Raw genomic sequence first — 27,360 nt, forward strand, 5'->3', positions numbered from 1 at the left:
AAATAAAAGTAAATAATTAAAAGGAAAACAAATAAATAAAGTTAAATTGATTGTACGAACCGATAAGATTTACACAGTGTAACGGAGAACCGCCATCGCACCGCTTGCCACTCTAACGGTTAATTAATATTTTTATTCGATATGATGTCATTTATCCCTTAAATTACAACAACGGGTTAATCGAAGATGTAGCTTGATTCAATGCAAACGTATCGTCACAAAAAGTAAACGGAAGACAAAGGTAGACGGTGGCGAAAATGTAATAACGCTCGAATTTCACGAGTCACTAAATTTTAATCGGCGTTAATCGGTCATGAGCGGAAGTCGAGCGGGTGGCCGCCGCGTCACGCTTTTTCCGTATCTCCCTCTGCTAAGAGGAAAAGAGAACGAACAAGAAAAAAAGAGACTAGCGCGTGTATGGTCGCTTAAAGATCCCAGACGCACACTCGAATTCACACGGGCCGCCGCTCCTTTGATTTCGATCCCCTTCTGCCCCACTGGAAAAATTCCTCGAGGAGACCACCACCGCCACGACTTTTCTACGCTCCGCTTGTCGCTTGGATCTCAGTGAGAAGGTGTGGGAAGAACGACGGAAGGAAAAGTGAAACAGGGCCTTGACTCATATCAAACTGCTCGTCCAAGGTCCATTCGAATACGCGTGCTTCACCGGATCAGACTCTGAGGAACAACCGGATTTTCGTGGATCCTTTTTTTTCTTCTTTAATTTCGCGGCACATAATTACGTGCAGCTGACTCTCAGTTCACGCGAAAATCCGTTACACGTAGATTCGTTTTACACGAGTGAAAATCGCATAAATCAAGTCTGCTGGTACAAGAAAAAAAGAAAATATTGGAAAGAACAGATGATGAAGTTTTAGGAATACATACTTATTTCACATAGCCAAACGAAAGTAGTAATAATGACATTTCGGGAAACAAGAGTACGTTTTATACTGTGTTAAAGATATTTTTTCCAATTTTCTGTTTCACAGAATGTTCGGAAGAATATTTTACCGATTATGAGGTATATAAAATTGAAAATTTTCGCTCTTCTCTTATCTAATATTGAATGAAGTAAGCTTTTACTCGATATAGTAAAAGTGGATTAGAAACCCGATTAAATAATGTACTCCGAGTTTAAAAAGTAAAAATTAGATTAAAGTGATAAGGAAGAATTTCATGATGCACTTATTGGGAGTACATCGCCCATTCATGAACATCCAAACATTATTAATAATAATTGTATTGGACAACATGCATTGTAATAAGCAGTTAGAGACTTTTATTTTCTGTAATATAGAATGAAATAACTGGTGTAGAGGATTTTGAAGTACAGCGTACTCTGAAGCGCGTCGAATATGGGACCTAGATGGCGGCACCTACCAAACTCAATGAACACAAGTTCTCCAGATTGCAATTTATTGAAACATCAATTAATTCTTGAAAGTAAACTGACACAGACTTATCACTCCTTAACAAACATGTCAGAATAACTTATCTGGACTCATCAATTACATATTTTCTTATTAATCATCAAGTGCATACTACTCAGAAGGAGATATGCTACATAATAGATGAATGTACTTAATTCAAATTAACTGCAGCTCAAATAAAATTTTATAGAAACAAATTTTATGCTCAATTTACCGTAAAAAATATTAAAGAACTCTTCGTGTATACATAAATAGTGTGTATATACAAAAAAAGGAAACAAAAAGAAAGACACATTTACTAGTATAATCTACAAAATTAAACGTTAAACGGACAATTATATGCAGATATATAATATACATATCACATTAAAATGAAACCAACATTTACTGCTTATCATTCTAATGCATCAATGTAATACAAAATTAACACGTCCGCAGACGTGAATGCTATAGTATTCATTTTCAACATGATACAAATTGATATGAATGCTATAACATTCAAATTTATAAGACACATTATCATACACTTAATTTTATATAGCGTTAATTTTTTGAAATTATTATGCACTTTAACCCTCGTAGTATTAAAAGAAGCGCCCCTTTATTTCTGTAGCTCATTAAAATTTCTACTGTCTGCGAACGCGTTAACACATTCATTTCAAGTTCAAATTGAATAAATAAACATTTTCCACGTGTTTCTCAAACAGATTGCCCAGTGAATCTTCTTCCAACCTAAAAACGACAATCGGATGAAATAACTGACCAAGGTATTATAAACATATCAACGTCAATTATTCTTATCCTCAAGAATGATCGTCAGACTCCTTGGGTTACATGAACTTTGATTCGAATCAGTTTCTTCTTATTCCCCCCGCGGTAAGAGGAAACGAATCCACGGAAGGACTATCCTCGCCATCTCATCGACGAAGCTAATTCCATTTTCCACGGTATTTCCTCGCCGCGAAATTCGATAGCTATCCGAGGAAGGAACGCGCCACCGATTCAACCCTCCGCCCATTGCCTTTCTCCCTGTTGTAAGGGGGGTCCTGGTTTCTTTCGCCGGCAGTTCCGTAGCCTCTCTATTCTCGAGCCACGTAAATTCTAATGGGAAACGAATTAAGCTCTTTTTCTACCCCTTCCGCCTCTGCGCCCTGCTCCCCGGGCCGGACTGCTACCTCACGCCACTCGAAGCCGGTGGAGATTCCATTTTGTGCGTCGAAAAACGAGCGCCATTTCACAGTTTCTGGCTGTAGAGAAATTGCCCGAGCCAAGATGAGAAAGAATGACGACTCGGTCATACTGGACCACTACGCTGCTATTGGGGCGCGTTGCTCGACTCGACCATACCGTGCACAGATATATTAACCCTGGAAATGCCAGAGTATTTCTCGAAACGTGAACTTTCAGAGTTTACTGTAAAACAAAGCACTCGAGTTACGTTGCAACAACATATATTCTGGACAAGTCAGATCACCGTATTAACCCTGATCGGACGCTAGCTTTTTATACATGATTCTCACTAGGTTGCAGTCGATTTCGGTAAATATGCAAATAAATTACTCCGTTGCTGACGCTTAACACTAAAACTATCAGATGGGTCAAAATGACTTATTTTTGATTTTTTTTTTTACAATTACTGAGAAGGTACGGATATTTCTACGAAAAATTATTAACGACAGTAATTCAGTAATAGCAAAACTGAAATACAACTTAATTGAAGTCTTAATAAACGCACGCTTATGGTTTTTATACAGAAATTGGTAAAAGTCAGTTTAAGTGATCAGTAGTTTAAGTGACAGGATCCATCTTGTCACCTAACATGTGACATACGACCGCAAAGTACTGTTGTCATGTGAAAGGTGACTTATAACCGTTAAGGGCTAAGTAATAACAATCGAATGTTTCCAGAATTTGATCAATTGATTGGTCACTAAAATATAGAGAATATGACTAGCTAGCTATAAAACAGTTCACCACTCTCGCAGAGATCTATGTTAGATCATGTTTAACACTAGAATTACCAAGCAGTCAAGTTGACTTTTCAAAATTGTTCTATAGAAACCCCAAGAGTGCATCTACCGAGACTTGCATCACTCAAAACTTAGTTTGCTTATTGCTCAAACGATTTCTTTCGCAATTTCTTAGAGAAGGATCTATTGTTTTTAATGATTGTAAAAGAAGAGTTTAGGAATAAGTCATTTTGACCCATCTAGTAGTTCTAGTGTTAACACGCGCCGCAAGCTTCTTTCATTATCTTATCATTCATATGATTCTTCTACTCATAACAATTCACATTTCGACTTTTATAATTTTCATTCAAAACAACATAAATAAATAGAGGAATACGAGAGAATTCAGTAAAATATGAATAAGAAGCGTTTATTAACTTTTTGCACTCGGAAGACGATTATCAGTCAATGTTTGATTTGAAGCAGTAAAACTATAAAATCTTTGTTCCTCAATGTACTTGTGATTTCCCTTTGAGTTAGTTTCAAGAAATATCATCTCCGCCTCGTCCAAAAAATGTTAAACTTTTCTAGTGAAGTTAAACTTTCGAGTGCAAAAGTTTAATAATAAAATATATTCGACTAATGTATAATGTGTTTTTATGGAATAACCCCGGTATAGAATATACTTTCATTTTTCAACAATTGACAACTGTCACACTTTAATTTCAATTTATCGCACGGCAAAGTTCTCGTAAAACATGGGTCCAAATTGACCCGGTATCCCGAGGGTTAACATGTGTAGGGGGCCGTACGCTCGCGTGAAAATGTACGTAGCGACGGTAAAGGGAGCGAAGAACGAGCACGAGGGTTAAGAACCACCGCTGCTATCGCCATCCCCTCCTTCCATCCCCCAAACCTTTCGCGTCTCTCGCCCCGCCACGGTACTCCTCTCACCCTATGTGGAGATTCGGCCGGGCTACCAACATTGTTTCCCCCCTCCGGCTTCCAATTAAAACCGTTTTCGTCCATCTCAGCCCTCGGCTCTTCTCCTTCCTTCGCCCAACGGTCCCCTAAACCCCCACGCCAGTAAACCGCCCCCTTCATTTTTCAAGATTTTCCTCCGACGCCAGCAAGTCGACGGGGAAAAGAGAGAAGGGAGAGAGATCGAGAAAGGACTTTCACAGGGTCGCTCGACGATGAGAGTTTATTCGGGGCGATTCTTTGACGCGTTTCGGAACAGGGAAAACTGTGGCTGAATGGCGCGCTAATTATTGCAGTTACAGACGGGGACGGAAAACCGGGAAACTTTGTTAATTTGTCAATTTTTATTTAATATCTAATATAAATGAAACGTATTGTGTGTACGTCGTTTTTTGGTATTCTTCTTCGTATAATCGGTTAAATTCAAATATTAGTTTACGGTATAAGTTTATCTGAATAGCGCGCTAATTATTATACGCACAGTCAGGAATGAAGACAGGATTATCAATTTTTCTTTAATATGTAGTATAATGAAATACAAATCTTCGCCAGGAAAACATCGTCTTGAAGAAAGTATTAAATCATTTGTGATTTTGATATTTTATTCAAGAATAACGTTACTCGACGAGAAAGAGAGCCAGATACCATGATCAATTACGTATACAGTTAATAACGTCTTCTCGTATGATTTCTTCTCATTTTCGGACAGATTTATCATCCTATTAACAAAAAGCTCGGCAAAATGAACAATCCAAAGCTTCATAAAATCGGACAATAGAGAGGCCGAGTCCGACTGTTCGTTCAGGACTTCGTTGAAAGCATCGCTTCGTCGTTTACGTAATTCTTGGGGACACATTCTGGTTTTTTGCAATATTAGGTTCTATCGGTTGCTAGTTGGAAAAGAATCATTCTCCTTTTGTGTCGGATTTAATTGAACGATTGGCCCGATACCGTCACATCGGAGGCTCGTATATTTCATCGAACCGTAATTTAATTACGGCAAATTGATATAACTAGCGCGTGTCGCGGTCCCCAACAAATTTTCCAACGAAAACTTTGGAATACTAACAGATTCAGCCGTACCTCCTCGAATATTATTACACAATTAAAATGGCGACGATGTCATTTGGGGCATGAACGATCGGTCACGTGAAATTCTCACATGGTCTCTATAAATTTCGAATTAGGACGTGAACGGGTACGATTGAAAAAAGCTTCGTGCTCGTTCGGGCGTGTGAATATCCACAACGCAGAAGAACGCGTTTCAAAAAGGCTCGACTTGCGTACCGGCATTGTTGATAAAGGGACCAGAAATAGCATATTCTTTCGATAATATTTTCACAGTGGCACACAGCTTCCCTTCATTGTCTACGGGAATATAATTAATCCCTCCAGGAGGCAGGATATAATTCACATCCTGCACCAGAAGCCCCAGCGGAAGTACATTTTCAGTCGAGACACGTCGATTTTCGTTTTCTTACAGAGGCACACTCTGGAAACTTTCGGCGCCGAAACTTCGAAACTTTGATCGGTTGCTTCGAAAATGTCCAGTTCGCCTTTTGCGCTCGTATTACTCAACCCTGAATTTTTAAATGTATATATATACATATTCCTTGCGAATGAAAGATTGAACATGACCGCGCGATACCAACTACGATTTGAGATAAACATAGACTTTCTAAATAGAAATTCTATATTTAAAATGATAATACAATTATATACTAACAATTACAATTGACAGTAGAATTTTAAAAATGCGATTTTATGCTACATAAATTCGTATTTTATTGTAATTTATAAATTCTCCAGTGCATTATTGTAATTTATAAATTCTCCAGTGCATTATTGTAATTTATAAATTCTCCAGTGCATTATTGTAATTTATAAATTCTCCAGTCCATTATTGTAATTTATAAATTCTCCAGTGCCTTTCAATAAGGTTTCATTTTTGCAAGTAACATTTACACGAATTTCATTTCCTCTCGCATGATTGTTTCATTAGATATTATTAAACAGTATTTTCTGACTCATTTCTAAGATTTCTGTATTTGTTTCGCGTATGCATTTTCGAGTTCAATTTCCGATACAGAAGATGAATTCGTGAAACTTCGATGTAAAAAATGTGCAAAACGCTCCTTAATTGTGAAACTAATATCTAAGAGTAGGCGGAATTAATGTATTTTTCATTTAAATCGATATTTCTTTATATATTCCGCCCCCTTGAAATAATCTTTATGTTATGCATCAATTCGTTTCGGAGTCACGATTCTCAAGAACGGCATATACATGGACCTATCCTGGTGCATATTTTTCCCAGCGTTCGATATAGTATTAATTCGTTCCGGTTCGGAAGCTAATCCAGATACGAGACTAACCCTTGTCCATTTTCTCCGTTCCGCTCCCCAAAATACGTCGATTCTGCCGCGTGGTACGTGACTGGGGCTCCAAATCGTTCGCTCGCTTTTTCCCATCAGAATGGCAGTAAACGCTGTTACGATCCTCTACGTCGCGTTTTATTTCTAAACGATTTAACATGGTCCCCCGATTTCGTACAAAAATTAATTTAATTTCCTAATATATTTTATTTCGTATTTGATCAGCCACTCGTTCAATTCACTGGTGAATTTTACGAAATGTTTCCTGGGAATCATTTCAGGGTTTTATCCAATAAAATTTCTTTGCTTTTACTTTTATGTTCTCGTTTAATCTATCTACTTATCGTTCATAAAATCAAAGCTTGATTATTAATACTATATGTACTTACAATAAATGGAGAAACACTAATCCATAAGGTCGAGTTTAAAAGGTCGTTTATCACTTCATTATACACCCTTCAATATATATTCTAAATCTACACGTAAAATAACAAAATAAATATAACAGGTCTATTAACACGTTTAGTGTCACATATTCCACTCATGGTACACGCCAATTTCTGTACGAAAATATTTTTAACGATATGCGTCACAAATCAGCGAGAAAATAAAGGAACAATATCAAAATATACAAAAATGACCAAAAACATAACTTAATATTTTATTTAAAATATCAATACAGTCCATAAGCAAAATATAACCGAAATTTCCATGGCACGGAACGTGTCAGCTAACTAACCTATTTTTCCTCTTCTACCAGTCGACCAGATTCTCTTGATTCTGGCGTAAGACGTTCAGACACGCGGCGAATCAGAACGACGTACGGAAAGTCTATGGTACCTGAGTAGCGCCGGTTGAAGGATGGTTCCTACTCTAATAAATTCCATTAGGCATGGGCTCTTGCTCGCGAAGGGTACCGATATTATGTTACGCGTTTTCACGTGGATCCTGAATGGGCCGAGCATCCATTACGCAGCCCGGTGCGACAACAACCGTCGGAGGTGAAGCTTTCATTCACCGAAATCCTTTTCGGGGCCAGTGGGCCCTCTCCTGTTCCTTTCTTGCCTCGCCCAGATCCCTAGAACCCAACAGCTCAACCAGCCGAGGATAATTCGATTCACCGATGCCTCTCGTTCTTCCATGGCGAAACGCGAACATACTCTATAGCACGAGGCTCATCCTGGACACTGGATTACCGGATAGCGGTAGCTTCTCTGCCCGTTGCCGCGTCTTTTGTCGAGGTTACAGAGTCCTCGTTCCAGCTTTCGCTCTTCTTCACTTTCACGCTCCGCCTTCCGTTCTCCCTCTTTCCCTCCCGTTGCTCTTTTGCTTTCTTTGACGCGACCCTACGCACCGATCAAGAAGAATGGATCTTCGAAGTAACGACCGGCACAATGACTACTCCCGCCGATCTATTAGAAAGAATAACGACGTGCCGCATGCGACTTACGCCTCGCTGGATTCGCCGGGACCAAAGTCTAAGAGCTATCTTTCGCGCCGTGGCTCGATACAAAGACGCTTTGCCGTTGACAACTGGGCGAGATCGTGTCTCGGGAAGTCTCTTTATTCCGTGTGTTCCGTCTGATCGATTAATGCGAGTCCTAGGTGTTCCTTCGATAGCTTTTCTCCGATTATTGGAATGTCAGGGAAGCTGTTGACACGTTAGGCGTCGGCGAATCTGAAGCGCGATCGATAGGACATAGTCGTTTGAAAGTTTCGATGCGATTTTTTATGTGCTTTTATAAATTGTTGTTTCACAATAGAACTATCAGACGGGTCAAAATGACCCATTCCTGATTGCTTCTTTTTCAGATAATGAAATGATAACAAATTATTCTCTGAGGAACCACTGAAGAAATTGTTTTCGCAAACAGAATTATAAATAAGTCGAAATCTAGTAGATGCACTTTTAGCGTTTCAATGAGAAAATTAGGAAAAGACGATTCGATTGCTCAATAGTTTTAGTGTTAACAAATATTGTGGAACACTTTCAGTGTAGAAATTCGACGAATTCGCGAAGTTCAAGTTTCTTCAGATTCTATGCGAACTTTCCTATTAACGTTCTTCGTGAATTACAGAAGCCTATTCTTAAATTCGATTTCTGTTGTTTAGTTCCCACGGAAGGAAGTTGTGTAAAACAAAATAGTGATCAGAAAGTAATGCTTAAACGAACATAGCATTTTTCTAGGTGAAAGAGAAATCTCATGGAAAAATTCTCGCGTAAATCATAAAATAAGTATATATTTCGTTCCTGAACTCGGCACTTTGCTAGATCGGCAGCAGTAAACGCATATAAATCGTCGAACAACCATATGTTAAAATGGCGTACGTGATTTAATAATACGCGCCATGCCGCCGATCATGGACCGTTTCGATCCACATAAACAGGGGAACATAAAATTCCCTTGGTCAGATAATAAAAATCCAACCGCAATAAAACAAATTCGGAGCAATCCCATCCGAAACGCCCTCCCGATTCGGCGGCGCGTTGCGGTGTCATAGCAATTTACATGTCCGGGGCTTCCTCTGTGAACCGATAGTAATGCACGTCGGTAGTAATGCCAAAATGGCGCTTTCCCCGCGGGAAAATGTCGAAACCGAGAAACTTTGATCGTAAAAGGGTCTCGAGTGCTCTTGCTTGAAGCGCCGGGCAAAGGGATGGGGCGGGAGATCGCGCAAACGGAGCTCAAATCGAAGTTTGTCAGGGATTAGACGAAAATTGGGGAATGCTTCGGAGTAAATGGTTTTTTCGTTCTTAACTGCTTGCCGTATAAACGAGTCAGACTCATGATGAGGATCTTTAGATCGTATATTAACCCTTCATTAACGGTACGTTACCTTATTCTATCCCTAAGTCGTGTATTTGCACACTTATTGATATTAATATTATTATTAGTTGTTATTAACTTATGAGTAATTTATTAATTAATATTATTATGAGAATCTAGCCTCAAGAATTTTTAAATATAAGTAAACATAGCAAGCGTAAAGAGATAACATAAGAAAAAGTAATGAAATTCGAAGTTATGCAAGACGTCAGTCCAGAAGAGATACGATGTTGTCGTTGAGGGATTAGTGAAAATTAATGTTATTTATTGTATTTAGGAATGGCTGATAGTGTAATAAATTTAATGAGCGTAATTGCGAAGAAAATTGCACAGTACGGTATTAACCAGGTCTTCTCTCTTCTTCTTCCTTGTTCTTCCATTTCGACGCCCTCGCTTCCTGTCGCGTTCTTCATCGAACGCCGGGAGGATGTTCCCTTTGCGAACAAAAAGAAAAAAAGATTCTATAGGATCCAGTTCATTGGTTAATAGTGAACGTAAAAAAAAGAGTGAAGCTCAAATTTCTCGTTGGTCACCCTATCCGGATCTCTCTTCTTAGCCTTTTTGGATTGTTTGATACAATAAAAGGTCGTGGTGCTCCAAATCCGAGCACCGACTGGTCTTATAATCGACTTAAGGATGCCGCCAACTGCTCCACTTTTCGTATCGGCTTCGAGGAAATCTAAAAACGAACAGCCGGCTACGTAAAACTAAATTTATGGAGTATTAGAGTCGATGAATCCTGAGGACGCATTCGATTCTGCAAATCCTCGTAAACAGTACCGACCTTCGATTTCTTCAATCTGTTAAATACTTTTTTCATTAACCCTACGAAAACATCGAAGACTGACTAAGCATTATATTTTATGGAAATGAAAAATTAATAAACGAATACATTGGGGTTGATTTCATCACTAGAACTTCCGAGTCAACAAACTAATCGTTTCTCATATTACTTATATTTACTTATTTTCTAGTTTACGCATTATTAAACTAATTTAAAAACTTCATAAAAATGTGCTTACATTTTTCCAATAATTCTAAAGAAAAAATCCAAAATAGATTATTTTCATCCATCCGGTTGGTTCTTGTGTCATAAAAAAACAAAATGGTTAAAAGAGTATTTAAGAAACTTCATCGGCATTATACGAGTGAACTTAGTGTTAGAGAAACTTTTGATGCATCTAAGAAATACCATCGAATGACAAATCGGTGAATCAATCTTTGTGAAAAAGATTAACAGAACCGTACCCACAAAGAGTGCTAATGCAGCCTTGACGTCGAAGGGGAACTTTTCGAGTGCAGAAGAAAAGAGACGAAAGGAAATCAATGACATTGTTATACTCTGTGGTTAGCGACAAAGCTGTAGGTTGCCTTAAAAAAATGTTCATTTCGCACCACTAGGCACAGGAGTAGACCGTACGCGATTCTGGGTCACTCCAGGTCGCGGTAATCCCTGTAGCGGCGAAAGCCTGGTTGTGTGAAACGTGCCTAATCGCAAGATCGGCTCAACCCTTTCGCCTCTGTGAAAATCGCCTGGCCACCTGCCCAGGATTACGCGTAGCCATTGTTCGCCGGTGAATCTCGAAGAAGAGTAGACCCAGGTTAGGTAATCTAGACCGCAGCGTTAGGCCAAGGGCGCTAAAACTTCTCCGAAAACGTTTCCCCACGATCGATGATTATTTAAACTGTTTCTGATTACGTTCACAGATACGTTTCCAATTGTTTCCTTGAAGTTTATGAAATATAGCGTTTGGTTCAAATGAAATAATATTTAATTTATTAACCGTTTGTGTCCCAAGCGGCGGGATCGCGCTTCTCCGTTACACTGCCTAAAAGTGCCATTCTATCGGTTCGTAGACTCAGATGAAGCTTATTTATTTGTTTTCCTTTTAATTATTCATCCTTATTTTTGTTATTACATGATTAGAACTGAAAAAATGTAACGATCGTGCTATTTAAAATTTGTTTTTGTAAAAATAGAAAAGCGTTATTCCGTTTCTGAATTAAAACGAAAGAAGCGCGATCATTGGTATTTTTCAGGAGAGCTTTTGCGAACATCCGTGGGACTCAAACGGTTAATAACCCTTTGCACTTGAAAGTTCTTCACTACAAATATTCAATATTTCTTAATGCAATATAAACGACATTCTTTGAAATAAACAACTGAGAGAACATACATATATCAAGAATCAAAGCTACTTTATTTCGATATTTCACGTTGGATGTATTACATAGAACCTAAGATTTTATAATTTTATTATATCGAATTCAGTGGTGACCGAGAGTCGCCTATCGAATGCAAAAGGTTTAAGTATACATTTATTATGTGATCATTGAAATGATAGAAATGTGAAATATTGGAAATTACTCGAACAGTAATAGAAACTTAAAAAGTATACTTGTATAATTTTTATAAGAAAAATATACGAATCACATGAAATATTCGGTAGGTTTAGTGTTAATTGTAAATAACGTTATGCATATTTATAGGTGAATTTATATGGATCGCGATGAGTAACATTCGAACACAGCTTTTGCTATGAAATATTGCAGCAGCTGCAGCCGAAAGACACTTACATGATTTTGAATCCATTAAATATAGTGCAGGGTTAAGTAAGTTATATTCGTGTCGTTCATCGAAATGGTTTTGTTCCCGAGTTATACGAACTCGTAAAACTAATTTCCCAGACGGATGTCGTAAAAAGTAAAAACACTTTTACGGTAATTAACCTCATTAGCGTGTTAATTCCTCAACGACTGTAAACATAAATAGTAACAACCGTTTCACATACGGACTATCGATGCTCCAAAACCAACATTAGCATCAGAGATCGTCATATATTTCAAACTGCAATCGTTGCTTAGCAACCTGGTGTCAACAATATGCTTTTACGCTCATTATCCAAGTGTACATTGTCGAATTGAGACATATCGTCGAATAACAATAATTAACGAAACATACTATTACTAAAAAGTTAAAAACAAAGAGTCTTAAAATATTTTTTATTTTTTTACTACATTACAGCAATATTATTAAAAAAGTCCCACCGTATATTGTTATTTGAGTAATTCATGTACAGAAAGGATTCACTTGACAAAATGAAAAGTAGAAAAATTTGATAAAATTACATACTTAAAGACACAATCAAGTATTTTAACACTAAAATTTCGGAACATTCGAAGAATGGTGTTAATCACTTTGGTTTCTAAACAATTGATTTGTCATTTGTGAATATGACAAAATAAGTACAGCTGTCTGAAATAATTAGAAATACAAATTGATAGATCGTAAAGTATGTCCCTCAAGGATCGAATAAATGACTTATGTAGTGTTTATTGAATTACAGGGTGTTTGTTGGACAATTCGGCGCCACGGGGACCTCCCGATGTGCCTCCCCGTAACCCTACAATGAGTCGTGTCAACGGAAGATTGCCAGGAAGTCACGGAGCTAGCGACCACGAGCGTGATCCCGATCTCCAGCCGTCCTGTCTCGTACGCACCTCATCCGGCGGCTTCTACAGTATACCAAGTGAGTTTCCAGGATAGCTAAATCCAATATACAGAATGTTTCAGTTTATGATTATTCATGTACCTAGTCGCTGACCATCGCTTCTTTCCGGAGAAAGATATTTCCTCCATTTCTGAATTTATATTAGGTTGTCCCAAAAGTACCTTTCATTTGATTAATATAATCAATGCACAACATTTTGTCTTATTACGTAACTTCAATCTATTCTACCTTCCAATCGTTCTTTCCTTCCCCCAAATTACAATTAGACTACAAAAGAAACTTCTAGGATAGCTTAATATTTTTAATTTACACACCATCCTACCCTTACATTACGATTAGTCTAACGTGCTGGTAAAATTGAGGCTCTTTCTAAAGAAAAGATCTATTAGCCGAAATGACGAATTAAATAGACTGCATCTGAAAAGTGTTAGTTCTAGCTATTAGTTTTAGTCTTGTAGTTTGAATTTCTATTCAATACGTTCCTATGATTGAGATTGTTAATATAAGGACTACCGAACATTTAAACCGTCTTTTTAAAATGTCTTTATAAAATCTAAAAGCATGAATTTATTAAGATTTCAATTGACTTATATTTCAGTTTAAGTTAATCAATTTCTTTAGTCATTTTTCAAAGAGGTATTCGTACTTTTTCAGTGATCGCAAAAAAACAATCAAGGAATGGGTCATTTTGACCCATCTGGTAGTTCTAATGTTAATTGTATCAGAAGTTTTAGTTCGAATTTTTAGTTTTTGCTTTATTCAATATATCCCTGTGTTTGTATTGTTAACTACTTTGCATCATTGAGTCGAGCATCTCTGATTTAGAAAGTAAGCATGTAGAGCAATGTTTCCCAACCTTTTTTGTGCCATGCTCCACCTAAGCCTTTCTAAAATTCTTATGCCCCGCTATGCAGCATATATATAATTTTTAATATTATATTATAATATTATATTATAATATTTATTATAATTTTGCTATTTTGTTTACGTGCGTAATTATTGTGAAATATATGAAGTGATATTTCAAATTGCCCCCCTTAAAAATCAAATGGACTACTTGTGAGGCGACGGCCCCACGTTGGGAAACACTGATGTAGAGCGAAGATGCAAATGTGATACAAACAATATACTGGAAAATATAGATTCTTGAAACTCTACCTTTAGAGACGTCTTCAATTATTCCGTGTAAAAGTACCTTAACTTAAATGCGTTTGAACCAAAAGTATGGAATAATAATAGAATCTTGAACAGCCAATGTCAAATTAAAGATCTAACCCCGTGAGGATGTATTCCTGTAATTGATTTAATAGACTCAACAGCGAATGGTGCTTTAGGTATTTTGATTAAATCTCGTTTATCGGAAGATTGATTAGTTACCGTGAAACAGAAATAAAACTATTTATTTTCGGATAAGCGCCAAGCGAATGACCGGGAAGTACGGCTGACATTTGACGAGCGAAATTGAAAGGAAAAACATTTCCTGAGGGGAAGTCAATCGTGTTTTTGGAGGAGGTGTGTCTGGTGATAACAGCAGCAAGAATGCTTAATGCGTGGGGAAGTGAGTGATGTTTCTGGGGAGGGTAGTACAGGCTATAATCAGTGGCAAACAATGGTGGACGAGGATGAGATAATATTCTAAGAGCGCATCCTTTTCCTATCTTATCGACCGGGGCTTTGGAGTATCTGTCGAAAAATTCTAGTTTGCTGAAAGTCTCAACATCTTTAGAAGGATTTAGTTTCAACGGTTATTCATCAAAGATATCTCGAGCCGAAAGCATTTCGTTATCTTCAAAACGCAGGCTGACCTAAGAATTATTTGAGTATAACCATTATTGAAATTATAATAATCTTTGACCATAACTTAAATATATCTTCTAAAATAAGTTTACCTCATCTTTTTAAACATAAATAGTGATATCCTAGAATCCATGGTATCATATTTGAAATAGATCATTTGAATATTAAATTACTTGAAGTTGAATAAATTAGAAAATTAAAAACTATCTTTTTAAAATGTTCACTTTAAAATCGATGGCACCAAGTATTTGACAAAATGCAATATTTGAAACTCTTTACGTTATATTGTCATATTAGACATGAAAACTTATAATCACCTGTAGCGAACCATTCCTGGCAATAAGCGTTTGTAGAAATACCAGTCCTCAAATTCACAAAATTACTTTAATCAATTCAAATTCGTCACAACAACACGTAAAAGCTATGTAAAATACCGTAGAATCTGCAGAAATACGATAAATCACTGGAACGCTAAAGAACGAGTAGGTACATTTGTTCACTCAAGGATACTGACTTCCACTCAAAGAAACAATTTCCATTGATCCCGAAGGCTGAAAAGTGGAAAACTGCCCCACAGAGGACACTGGAGAATCTTTCGAACGGGGCACTCGAATTTACCAGAAACGATAACCCGTGAAATTCTCTCCGGCGCGGCGGTGGTCGATGCCAGCGAGTTGAATGCACTCGAGAGGAGAAAAGCACGCTCGAGAACAACGTTTCCGAGACACTTTAGCACCATGGGTGTATCGACACCGGGGAAAACAACGGGGCCGACCTTTTCGAAGGTTCGAGTGGCTCCCCGTGTTCCGCGGAGGAACCCGGGAACAGGGCCGATGGCACAAGCACCCTTAGACAGCCGTGGACAAGTTCTTTTCTTGTTTGGCTTCGCGTGCAACAGAGACTCGAGAAATTTTCCACGGGTCCTCGTGGAAACCGTGCACCAGGCGCCAGAAACGGCTTTTCCCCTGGCCATCTGTATACTTAACGTTCTTTTACGCAGAACCTTGCGCCACTTCAAAGCAACCAGCCATCCTTTCGAAAGCGTGGGACGGTTCGAACGGTGATTTATGATCTCTCGACTCATTGACCCTCGGTTATGACACCGACTGACGCTTATAACCTTCCGTAGAATACCAAGCTCCGCCTAAGGTCGAATCTTCTCGGCGCCGCTTCTTCCCTTCGCCGATGCGACAATCTCTGCCCCGGTTTCACTACCCTCGCTGGACTTGCCCGCTCAATGAACGTCTTACATTCTTTGCATTCTTCGCCGCGTTCTTCTTACTCGAGTTTCTATTTCTGGTTTCCTTCTTTTGCTGGAAGTCGTTCCGCTCTTTGGAATCTGACACAATGTAAACTGTTCGGAGGAAGGGATAGGAATCGATAGGACTGAAGTTGTCGTTGCAGGGAACACGGAATGATTGATAAATAAAATGAATGTGAAGATTAATGCTATAAGAAGACATATGGAAGATACGTAACTTAGAAAGCTATGAAACGTCCTGCTTCATTACTTAATTATCTAACTTCCTTCGTTGCTCCATGTAGTATAGTTTCTGTTTAAGAATGTTACCTGGAACTTCAATCATCTGAAGTTTCATATTAGTAAAGTTAAAACTCAGAGAAAAATTTGCTTCAACGATTAAAGACATCAAGCGAGAACAGACACGAACATTTAATTTGCTTCTGAAGGAATTCTTACTTTTATCGAAAAATGTTTGGTACAAGTGCGTCAGATCTTCGATCTAATCGTAGCAATAAATTCTGACAAGCGTGCTGTAATACGCAAAACCCCATTAAATTTCGCGAGTTGAGTAAATAATCGGCACGGTGAACTCCTGTCAAAGGCGAAGTTGCGTCTCAAGCGCGTAGAACCATGAAAACACTATATCATCCAGCCGGTCGATCATTAAAACTAATTCCAACGCGCTAACCATAGACATAATCCCACTTTATCCGACCAGAGGGATTAGTCGTAGTCCCGTGCGGCCAATCATTGGCCAAAAGAAGCAGAACAGAACTCGACCAGCGAACCCCTGAATCGCCGTAATCACGGATATCTGCCTAAACGCCATAATCATCGGATTTTGGAGCCGAACGACCGGCAACACCTGCAATTAGTAGCGGCATGGGGTCCGCTTTCACGGGTCTGGGTCTTCCCACGCTCCGATTTCATACTCGCGCAGGGCACATGCAACTTGGGCGAAGGGTGAACCAGCAGATTTTGTTCAAGGGAAGACAAGGGGGACTGATACGTAGGAAGTGCGCGATCCTTTTACCTGTTCTTCCTATCAAAATCGACGGGGCGGCGGGGAACGATTTTCGTGGCTACCTTTGGAACGGAACAGCTCCGATGTTCTTTCGATAATCCGTGAAAGATGAAAGTTCAGGATATTCCTTTGTGGTCGCGTGTTCTTTCATGGAATTTCCGAAGAATGTTGGACAGCGTTCTACCCTTCAATCTGATATTATATGGAGTTGTAGAGGGCGAAGAAGAACGGGCTCGAAACTCGTGCGGCTGATGGTGCTCTCACTAAATTGAACGAAAATGCTTAGTAAACCTGTTCCACCTGTAAAAATGAAGCTTTTTCTGGGTCACAAACGGTTTTATTCATTGTTTTATAATCAGTTTTTCCTCTTCAGATTGAAATTATTCGACTTTTGCTTCTTTGAATGATTGAGTAGTGAATTATGCGTTTGGAATAGATTATTTGTGAAAATGTTTATCTTTTCTGTGAGTCTTTATGGATTCGTAGCATCTCTGATAGGTTTAATACTTAATTTCTGTTTTGGAAGTTTCTAAAGATGTTTATATAAAGTTGAGTTATAGAGAAATTTCAGTGTACAAATAACGGACGACGAATAATAACAATGAATTTGACTGCAAAGCAAGTTTTTGTTTAATTTTCATAAAACAAAATAGTATTATTCATTGGTGGTATCTACCCCTCACCAACACTCTTAGACACTGTAAATCGTTGAAAAATTTGGATAAGTTACATTTTTAACGGAAGTATTACAATATTGAGTGCAAACTATATACTTCTTCCCTTTGTAATCTTCGTCCTACTTTTCTCCGTCAAAGAGTTCACGTTGCGCGAGCGGACATAATTAAATTAAGTAAGAAACTTGTGAAAAGAAACTTCGGATCGATTACTGGCGCCGTACGAAGACCGCCATCGATTTTATGGCGCGGTGCGTGGTACTATCTTACGGTGTTTCTAAGGTGTTCAGTTTTCATCATGCAGCGTGCGGTTTGGTCGCTTGAAATTCAAACCGAAACCACGATGAATCATGTACTTATCGATTCAACACGGGCCTCGTTCACCCTCTCACTCTTTCCTCTTTTTCCTCGTTCTTCGTGTATATCGGGGAATATGCTCAAAAGAAAAGGCGTCGCGTCTGGCATCGCAAAACGTGAAACGATCATCATTAATTTATTTTCCCCTGGAACCTGCTGGCCACCGCAGACACAGTTCCTGTGCCCTTTCTAATTATGTGTACCTCGCCAATTAGAAATCCGTAATAAATGCATCTGTTGATAGCAGGGGCTAATTAAGACGTCGGCCATCGATGCTATAAAATTGTAGCTTAGTTTATCGACATGTTGCGCATTGAATGCCTTCTTTGATCATCGACTGATCATCGATAGATTTATAGCTAATAGACCATCATTTTTAGGTTATTTCCTCTACGCATTTCAAACGACTGTTTTTAGTGTGTTCGTTTAAAATATAAGAATCTATTTCGATCAGTAGTACATGAAAGTACGTTGTTACATTGCAGTTGGAATACAGTTGATATTCGTTAGACTCTAGATCGTATACATAATTCAAATCAGTGTAATCAAAAATAAATATCAAAAAGATATTGATAGAAACCCTAGGAAATATGTAATAATTGTAATCTCCGAAATATTGTTCTATGTAGATAGTATATAATAAGAACATTGACATTAGAAATGGTCGCTTTTTACTACCACGTGATCTGCCTTTCCAGAAGTAATTTGAAATTTATATCTCTATGTTTTTCAATTTGTATTTTCATTTTAAATTACAGTAATTTCGTAGATAGAGCGAACGTTGTAAAATCTCAGGTATAATGAGTTAATAATTGCACTTATTTTATAATATAAACATTCAAAGAGTAAAAACGACCAGTTTATTATTTATAGTGACTCAAATGTCGCATTAGAAAACGTCACGTAAGAGGACAACCTCTTGCGCAACTCTAGAATATTGAATAGACACGAAGGACGTACGAAGGAACTTTTGTATTCCAAGTTGAAGCACAATTATTATCAAACCCAAATCCAAAACTAATTTTGAGAGTACAACGACTTTCACTGAAACGCTGCATTATTGAAAGTACAAAATATTTTACCACGTTCTGAAGATTCAATGAATTCCATCCGGAACTCTTGACTCCACGTCTGCAATGGCAAACGTTCAGACGTCTGCGTGAATGAATTATTTTGCACGTTGAAGCGGCGATGGGCAGCGTAAAGATATTACACATAGGAGATGGATAAAAGTTAGGGAGGAAAATAGGGCAGCGTTTCCCACGAGAAATTTCGTCGATCTGCAACGTAACAAATTTTCTCTATCGTTCTGTTCTCTCTTTTTCGCAGAGATACCGAAGAGCGAGTACAACAACAAGAATCAGTCTACGGGGAATAGTCCAATAAAGGTCGAACTGCAGAACAACATGGACAGGTAAGCCTATTTCAATTTTCCTGCTACCGTCTCGGGTAGTAACCTTACTGCTTTTTCAATCACTGACAAAAAAAGGGGGAAGAAGAAGTGGAAATTTTTCGGCGAAACGAAGATTCCATTGGAATGAATGAACCGTGACGTTGCTGGCTTCTTCTTCTTCTTCTTCTTCTCCTTCTTCTTCTTCTTCTTCTTCTTGAAGAGGGTATATGTACTCGACTCCAGTGAATCGTCTATTCAAATGATGTCGCACAATGAGTCAATGTTTGAAGGCGAAGTGTCATCGATCGAAAAATGGTTTTTGTCCGCGTGTTCACTGTACACCATGAAAAATCGCGTCCCTAGAACCCTTGGACCCTTGACTGTGCACTCGAAATTTGCTAAACGGTCGTAGACTTTGTCACTACGGGGATCCCATTCTTGAGGACTGCTTGGGGATCGAAACCCTCTACGCATCCGACCGTGACTTCTTGAATTTAGGAATTACAAGGCTTTCAAGATCATGGAATACAGTTGATTGCAGATGATTCTGTCCAAGCAGTCATATAGTGTAAATATTGTATTTATAATAAAAGAAAGAAAATGTTGATATAATTATGAGAAAAGTTTAAAGGGATGTTACAATTAACATAAACGGTCTGTTATTTATTGTCCGTCTTCTTATCGTGAAATATCAATTGAACTTTCATGAAAATTTCAAAACGAAGCTCGCAGTAAATATTTTTTATGGAATTCTAATAATGTCATATATCTGTGCCTAACTCCAGATATTAGTACATTTATTAATACGTATTTCAACAATTTGACATATTTCTTGTAACTAAAAATATTGAGTTTTACCAAAATTATAGCAGTTTTACGAGAACAGGAGCCCACGTTCTTAACCCCTTGCCGATTGAATTTCGTAGGTGCATTTGTTCGAACTATTTATCGTTAATAATGCACTAGTAAAAGAAAACATTCCATGCTCTTTCCATGTTTAGATTTAATATAAATCATACAAATTGCTAACAAGAACGATGTTTCATTTAAACCGATGAGCACAACTCAATGACATTTAGGTTTGTTAAACCATATTAGAAAGCTTCGCCTCGTGTATGGCACGATATTGTAAGGGAAGAGTTTAATTCTTCTACATTAACACTTTGACTGCCACATTACCCAACTTCGGTTGACACTATTTTTCACAGGAATTTGGACATTAATTTTCTTGGTGACGTATCGAACAAACCGAATTTTGTTGGATATACGAGATATAAGAAAGATAGTGGAGCAACTACTAGGAAGAATCTCTACTTCTCAGTTTCTTGTTAATGAAGAAGACTGTTTCAAGTATATGGGAGTTTTGATGAGTGTTTACGTGGTAGTCAAAGTGTTAATAATCAGTCTAATAAGACTTGCAATGCATCTTCCAAAACTGTCTTCCCAGAATTTCATTAAAGTTATTGGCCAACTAAATTTAAATTAGCTGAAACCCCGCGTTGAAAGTACTTCAATCCCATTTTTCATATACCGCCGAGCATTCACATTTCTGAGTTTGACTATGGAGAAAGGAAATTGCAAGAAAATATAAGGAAAATTAAATTTGTTGATTCTTCAGGGTAAGAAGGTTTCCTTAATTCATCGGTCAGAAAGGCTAACGATTGCTGACGAAGCTGGCCGCGAGAAGAGAGGAATTTATGTGATTTTTCGGAACAAGAAAGTGGAGAAAGACCTCCGCGAAGACGTCGGTTGCGCCTGGCTTTCGTTTTCCATTATCGCGTCATGCAACGAAAGCAAACAGGCAACCCCACACTCGGGAACCGGCCATCCCGTTTAAATATTTTTGTTAGACATTTCTGAGTTACTTGGAAGCGACCGACGTTCAGTATAAACATACTCCAGGGCTATGCCTTCGCGTGGAAGCACACGACGTGCACAAATATATTTTCCCGTGTATCAAACGCCGTGTAACGCTGCTCCGTCCTCTTTGAAATCGGCATTACGCTTGCGCTGCGCTATAGCGAACACCACTTTACGGATCAAGCTAAATAGCCAGGATCATTAGGGAAATACCTATTTAATGGAAGCAACTTTCGCGTTCAACGTAACTACTAACAGATTTGTTCAAATGCTTTTAGAATAATAACAAATCCTAAACATTTATGTTAGTCTTATTACTAAATCTCAGACTCTACGTGTATCTTTATAGCTACACAAATATCTAGCAGTTGAGTTTGCAGAGATGTTAATTATATCTCAAAAGATTTGAATTTAGAGTTCGCCATATAATATTTCACGCTGGGAAAGAATTTACTTTCAGATTTCTTTTCTGAAAATTGATCGGTGAATATGTATATTTAAGTACCGAATTTATTTAACAGATTTATTTTTGAGAATCTTTTTTAAATTGTTTTTAATTATATATATATATATATATATATATATATATATATATATATATATAGTTTGTTCTGCTTAGACGGAAATTAAATGAAACTGATGTTGATGGTTTTCAGGGTACCTTTACCGTACGGCCACACGTCCTCGATGATTCCAATGAGGAGACAAAGCATTCGTTGCCATTTTGTCAAAGGGGTCGATTGGTGCAGTTGGAAATTAATTGCAATGATATTGCTGATGGTCTCGTTATGTATAACAGCGGCTCTGGCCTATGTAGTAGGTGAGTAAACATCAAATTTACATTCATCGTAAGCACAATGCCTAGATTAAATGATTAACACTAGAACTACTAGGTGGATCAAAATGACCAATTTCTAACTGCTTCTTTTACAATTGCTGTAAAGGTACACATACTTCTTTGAAAAATAATTACCGAAGCTCATTTAGTAATACTTAAACTGAAATATAAGCTAATTGAAATCTTAATAAATCTACGTTTGTAGTTCTTCTAAAGAAATGTTGAAAAGTCAGTTTAAGTGCTCGATAGTTCTAGTGTTAAATAGATAACGGAATTTCATCGCATTTTACGTAAGAATACATTTTCACTCTATATTTTCTATTATGTAATATACTTTCTATATAAAAAGCTATTATTCTCCTTAGCTTCTGCTTGCGTGAAGTTTGAAAAATATACTTACTATCAGTAGTTTATTTATGATTATTCTGATTTCATTTTCGTTGTTCGTTTTCATTGCTATTATTATAGATAAGTTTATAGTTGTTGTTCGGAACGATTCTCTCTCTATATCACGGTCTTTGCAACTTTCCAGTAAATATTGTTAACCTTTGTGCACTGGGCAGTTCTGACGTCAGAGCTTCAGATAGATGTTACATATAATTTCAAAAAACTACAAGGCAAGGCTTCTATTATTAGAATGGGAATGAAAACTTGAAAAATTTGTTAAATATTTTTACATGACAATGAAATAATTTTCCATTAATGACATCGCTACCTCACATAACATAATAATTGTATGTTCTGGATTTGGACATCTTGTAACATCACTTTATTTTTAGAAAGCTGTGGTCCTCAGTGATCCGAATAATAAAGTACAAAATATAAAATAGCTCAGAACTGTGTCAGTAGGAAATTGCTATAGATATTAAAATGACGTAAATCTATCTCAATAGCCGTCAATACATTATATTGATGTTATCAGTCGATGCTTAAAATAAATTTAATGAAAAGCTCTTACCTATTTAAACAGTTCAAAGTATAACTATCTGAGAATTCGAATCATTTCTACCTATTCTTAAACAATTCGCTATTGAAGAGATTAACCTCTTTTCCTATAATATCAAGTCTGACTCGCGTTATCAAAATTTTCAACCGAATTTAGCAAACGTAGAAATTATATATTATCTATCATCAATCTTTAAGTTTTTGAGTAAACATAGGTACAGAATAATCCTAAAATTCTTTTCTTTCCCTATTAAATTATTAACGATAAAGTAGTTGTATCAAGCACAGTTGTGAAAGAAATCATAGGACAAGTGGTTAATCTTGAACATAATCTTCCATCTAAATTCGTGCCACGCCTGCCACTCGAAAAAGACAAATGCGACATTCAGTTCAGACAAACTGAACACACGAAATTTCTAACGATCGTCTTTCCGTTCCAGTATCCAGTATAGTAAACCGATCTTACCAAGGTACAAAAGCGTGCACGGTGATGGTCGGCGAGAATGCGGACCCTAAGGTGTTGTCCGCCGAGGCGAACAAGACGTCCTCGACAGCGGTCGCATCGTCGTCGCAATCCAACAGCAGGACAAGACAACAAGCACCCTCCGGAGGTAGTATTAACCCATCGGCTCGCATGTTAAAGCACGTGTACATCCGTAATCGTAGGGACACCTTTAACCAGCATGCATTGCACCAAACTGTCGTATCCTCTAAATACCTTGACGAGCTGCCCTCGACCGAGGTGCCGGAAGAGACCTCGATGTCTGAGCAGCAAACGATCTCTTCAGACGAGGATCGTTTCGGTAAGGTTAACAAGTATCAAACTGAGTACGTGTATAATCCTTGGGTGGAAGAGGCCATCGGCGACCACACTACTACCAAAAACCCGCTAAGAGATGAGCCCGAGCGATCAGGATCGACAGGTCCCTCGGGAACGGTGCTTGTTTTGGGCGTCTCTGATTCTTCGATTACTAACTACTCGCGTGATTCGACCGATACCACTGTTTCCGTGGACCTAGCCTCCGCCTCTGTTGCAACTGACCCTCGCAGCACCGATCGTTCGTCCGCTTTTTCGCCTTCTCCCTCCTCCTCCTCCTTCGTTTCACTTAACGAACCAGCAAAGCGGCCTTTAGAGAGCCCGACCGGGTCCTGGAGCAGCGATAGCTCGGAATCGACCCAAGCCGCGTCAAGTGACGAACACGAGGACACTTGGATCGTCACCAGCACTGATCCAGTTACCATCGAGAATCGCGAGGACGGTATTGCAGAAGTCCAGATGAACGAGTTTACCCGGTCTGTTGATTCGATGGACAATGTTAACGTCGAACGCACCGGAAGTTCAAATGTCTCTCGGGGCTACCGAGAGACTCCGCGTCGCGAGAAGAAGTTTGGGGAAAGTATCGGTACCGGAGATGCCGAGTCGATAATCGTGAAAAGTTCGACGAACACTGAGTACGATAGCAGTAGTGCTAGCATCAGTAGTATAGAATCCACGGAGAGCAATCTAGAATTAGTAAAACAGAGCACGGTCGTAGACGCTACAACCGCTGGCGAGCTCGATTTCAGCCAGAGTCCCGTCGAATCCTCGAGCGTAAGTAATTCCGACGAAAATTTCGTACCGCCAGAAGTCACTCCGAATTCTTCGTCAAAATCTACAGACGAGGTAAGAGGGAATGCAGAAAACAAGGAAGACGATTTGAAAGGCGAAAATCACGAGGTAGAAGTACAGAACCATGGGAACGCTTCTAATTTGTCCGATGTCGTGAAAGAAACCCGAGAGCTCTCCCGGGAGGAGTCCTCCTCGGAGTCTGATGCACCGAGTCACGCGAAGACTTCCGAAGAATCCGAGGAACTCCAACGGGACTATCCTTTACCAATTTATAATTATGGCCACGAAGAGGTGGAGATCGTGAAACTAAGCCAAAAAGGCGATGGCACCAGCGTAAAGGGCAAGCAGCGTGGCTTCGAAACGCTCAACGTCCCGCGCACGGTCCACCAAGCCAATGATCTGCGAGTGATCACCAGGGAAGATAACGACGAAGAATTCCTGCTCGAATTTGAGAAGAATTACCGAGAGAAATCTGCTGAAACTGATCGCGTCGAGGACTCCACCTCCAAGAGTCACGATGGTCCTAAAAAATTACCAGACGCCACTGAAGCTAAAACTTCACCCGTAGTTCAACAAGTTCAAATCGTCGAAGTGCCTGTCCACGGTAAACATGCCGAGTCCTCATCTTCATCCTCGTCCTCATCATCTCGAGTGCTTGTGAACATAACAATCGCTTCGGGAGACCCTGCAGCTTCGAAACCGCTTTACGTTCTCTCGGTCTCGGTGCCTACGAACGGTGAATCGTCTTCGGGGGTGAACGTGGAGCAAGTTCAGCCGCGCGAGGATGAAAAGAGCCAGAATGCTAACACGGCGAGCGTCGCGAATCCAGCGTCGATGGAAAACGATAACCGACTTCCTCCGCCTCCGCAGCCGCCCTCTTCGCCGCCGCCGCCCATCTGGGCCGGTGGCGAATGCGAATGCTCTTGCCCCTGCATGGGTTCATCTTCTGACGAGTGGGACAATTTTCCAGAAAACGACGAGAATCCGAACTTATACGATGCGCCCGACAATTCGAGCCTCTCAATGGACGAACCGCCCGATCTAGGGCTAAAGAGTACGATCGATGGGAAAGATGTCGAACGAGATAAAGAGAAAGAGGTTTCAGTTGTTACGAAAGATTCGGTAACGACAAGCACCGAGAATTATTCCGTAACGACAGAGGAAAATACCGGATCCACAGAATGGTCCACCATGAATTACGAGACCGAAAGTACTGTGCCTGCGTGCTCTGGGACAACCCCATTACCCCCTGAACCCACTATACTGATCTTGGAAGGTGAGGCCCCGTTTATGGTCGTTCTCGAACGATAACTGTTTCAATCTTTTCTTTTTCTTTTTCTTTTTCTTCTTCTTCTTCTTCTTCTTCTTATTCTTCTTCTTGTTCTTGTTATTGTTCTTGTTCTTCTTCTTCATCTTCTTCTGTGATTGACTCTATCTTCTTATTATGGTGTTTTCCGATTTCTGAACTTTTTACTTATTCTGCTATGCTGGCTTCTTCTTTGCTTGAATCGATGTGTACTGGTTTAATAGCGGTGGTGGTTGAAGGAAGTTCAAAGTTGGTGGAAAGGTCAAATAAAACGAGTGTTACGAATATTTCGTGAACGTTTTTTAAAAATTGGTATACTGAAATTAAAAATTGCGCATAATGAAAAATATACATTTTCAAAAATATTGTTTCAAAACGAGTTTTGATCTCTTCTCTTTCCGCGAGGAAACTGAAATTTCATGCTTGATTTAAAGTTCCTCTGAACTCTTGAAAATGAGAGATCATGTTTTTGCAACTTATATTTTTCTCTATGCAATTATGTGTGTTTTATTACCACGCGTACTTTTAACTTTCTTTTACCACCGTGTATGTTCGATTTTCGTTGTCCGTAATAACTTAGTAGTTGCCTAATTTTGTAACATTGTAGTGATGCATCGTGATTTATGTGTCATCAAAGTAATTCTTGCATCCTTAATAAAATGGTGATGGTGACAGAAGTACGTGATATGATTGGGTAAAAGAGTTATACTTGTAAGAATCATTTAAATTATTTAGATAACTTATCATGTTATAAAAAGAAATGATGAGTAGTCAGAAAAAAAGAATATAAGAAAAATTATAAATAATGTAGATGCGCCTAAGTTAAAATCATATAATAAAGAAAATGACGTTGCAATTAACGCGATTAGTTCATGTAAAATGACATAAAAGTACAGAAAATTCGCTGACGCGCAAAGCCTAGCCAAGTATAAAGCCTCGCAATTATTTAATATCATGATCAAAGAGAAATATGTAGTTTTCTTACGGGGACTATTTTCCATTAATGTGACAATTAAATACAAAATGGGAAGTAATTGACGGTGCAACTAGAAAGAGAATAATCACTTATACGAAGCGATGAATTAATAATTTCTAACTTTATTCTTATATAGAATCTACAATTTTGTTAATTATTGGAGTTTTCAGTTATAATATTGCATTTCCCAATGTTTGTCAAACCTTCATCAATTAAATAACTAAATATCAAACTTACTCTATTCCTTTTATTTTCACACT

General features: G+C 38.5%; 1 protein-coding gene across 10 annotated transcripts in view; it reads left to right on the forward strand.

The window, feature by feature from the left end:
* Ten-m (teneurin transmembrane protein Ten-m) overlaps positions 1-27,360 on the forward strand; it is an 887,979-nt gene that overhangs the window by 843,330 nt on the left and 17,289 nt on the right. For 9 of the 10 annotated variants that reach the window (XM_031972869.2, XM_031972872.2, XM_031972870.2 and 6 more), the window contains 4 exons: positions 12,914-13,096; positions 19,503-19,587; positions 22,083-22,246; positions 23,650-26,094. In XM_031972869.2, the coding sequence (XP_031828729.1) occupies positions 12,914-13,096; positions 19,503-19,587; positions 22,083-22,246; positions 23,650-26,094 (2,877 nt within the window). The remainder of the gene's footprint in view (positions 1-12,913; positions 13,097-19,502; positions 19,588-22,082; positions 22,247-23,649; positions 26,095-27,360) is intronic. The other variant, XM_031972879.2, reaches the window with a different exon arrangement.

This window comes from Nomia melanderi, chromosome 4 (assembly GCF_051020985.1).
Source record: "Nomia melanderi isolate GNS246 chromosome 4, iyNomMela1, whole genome shotgun sequence".
Classification (NCBI taxonomy): domain Eukaryota; kingdom Metazoa; phylum Arthropoda; class Insecta; order Hymenoptera; family Halictidae; genus Nomia; species Nomia melanderi.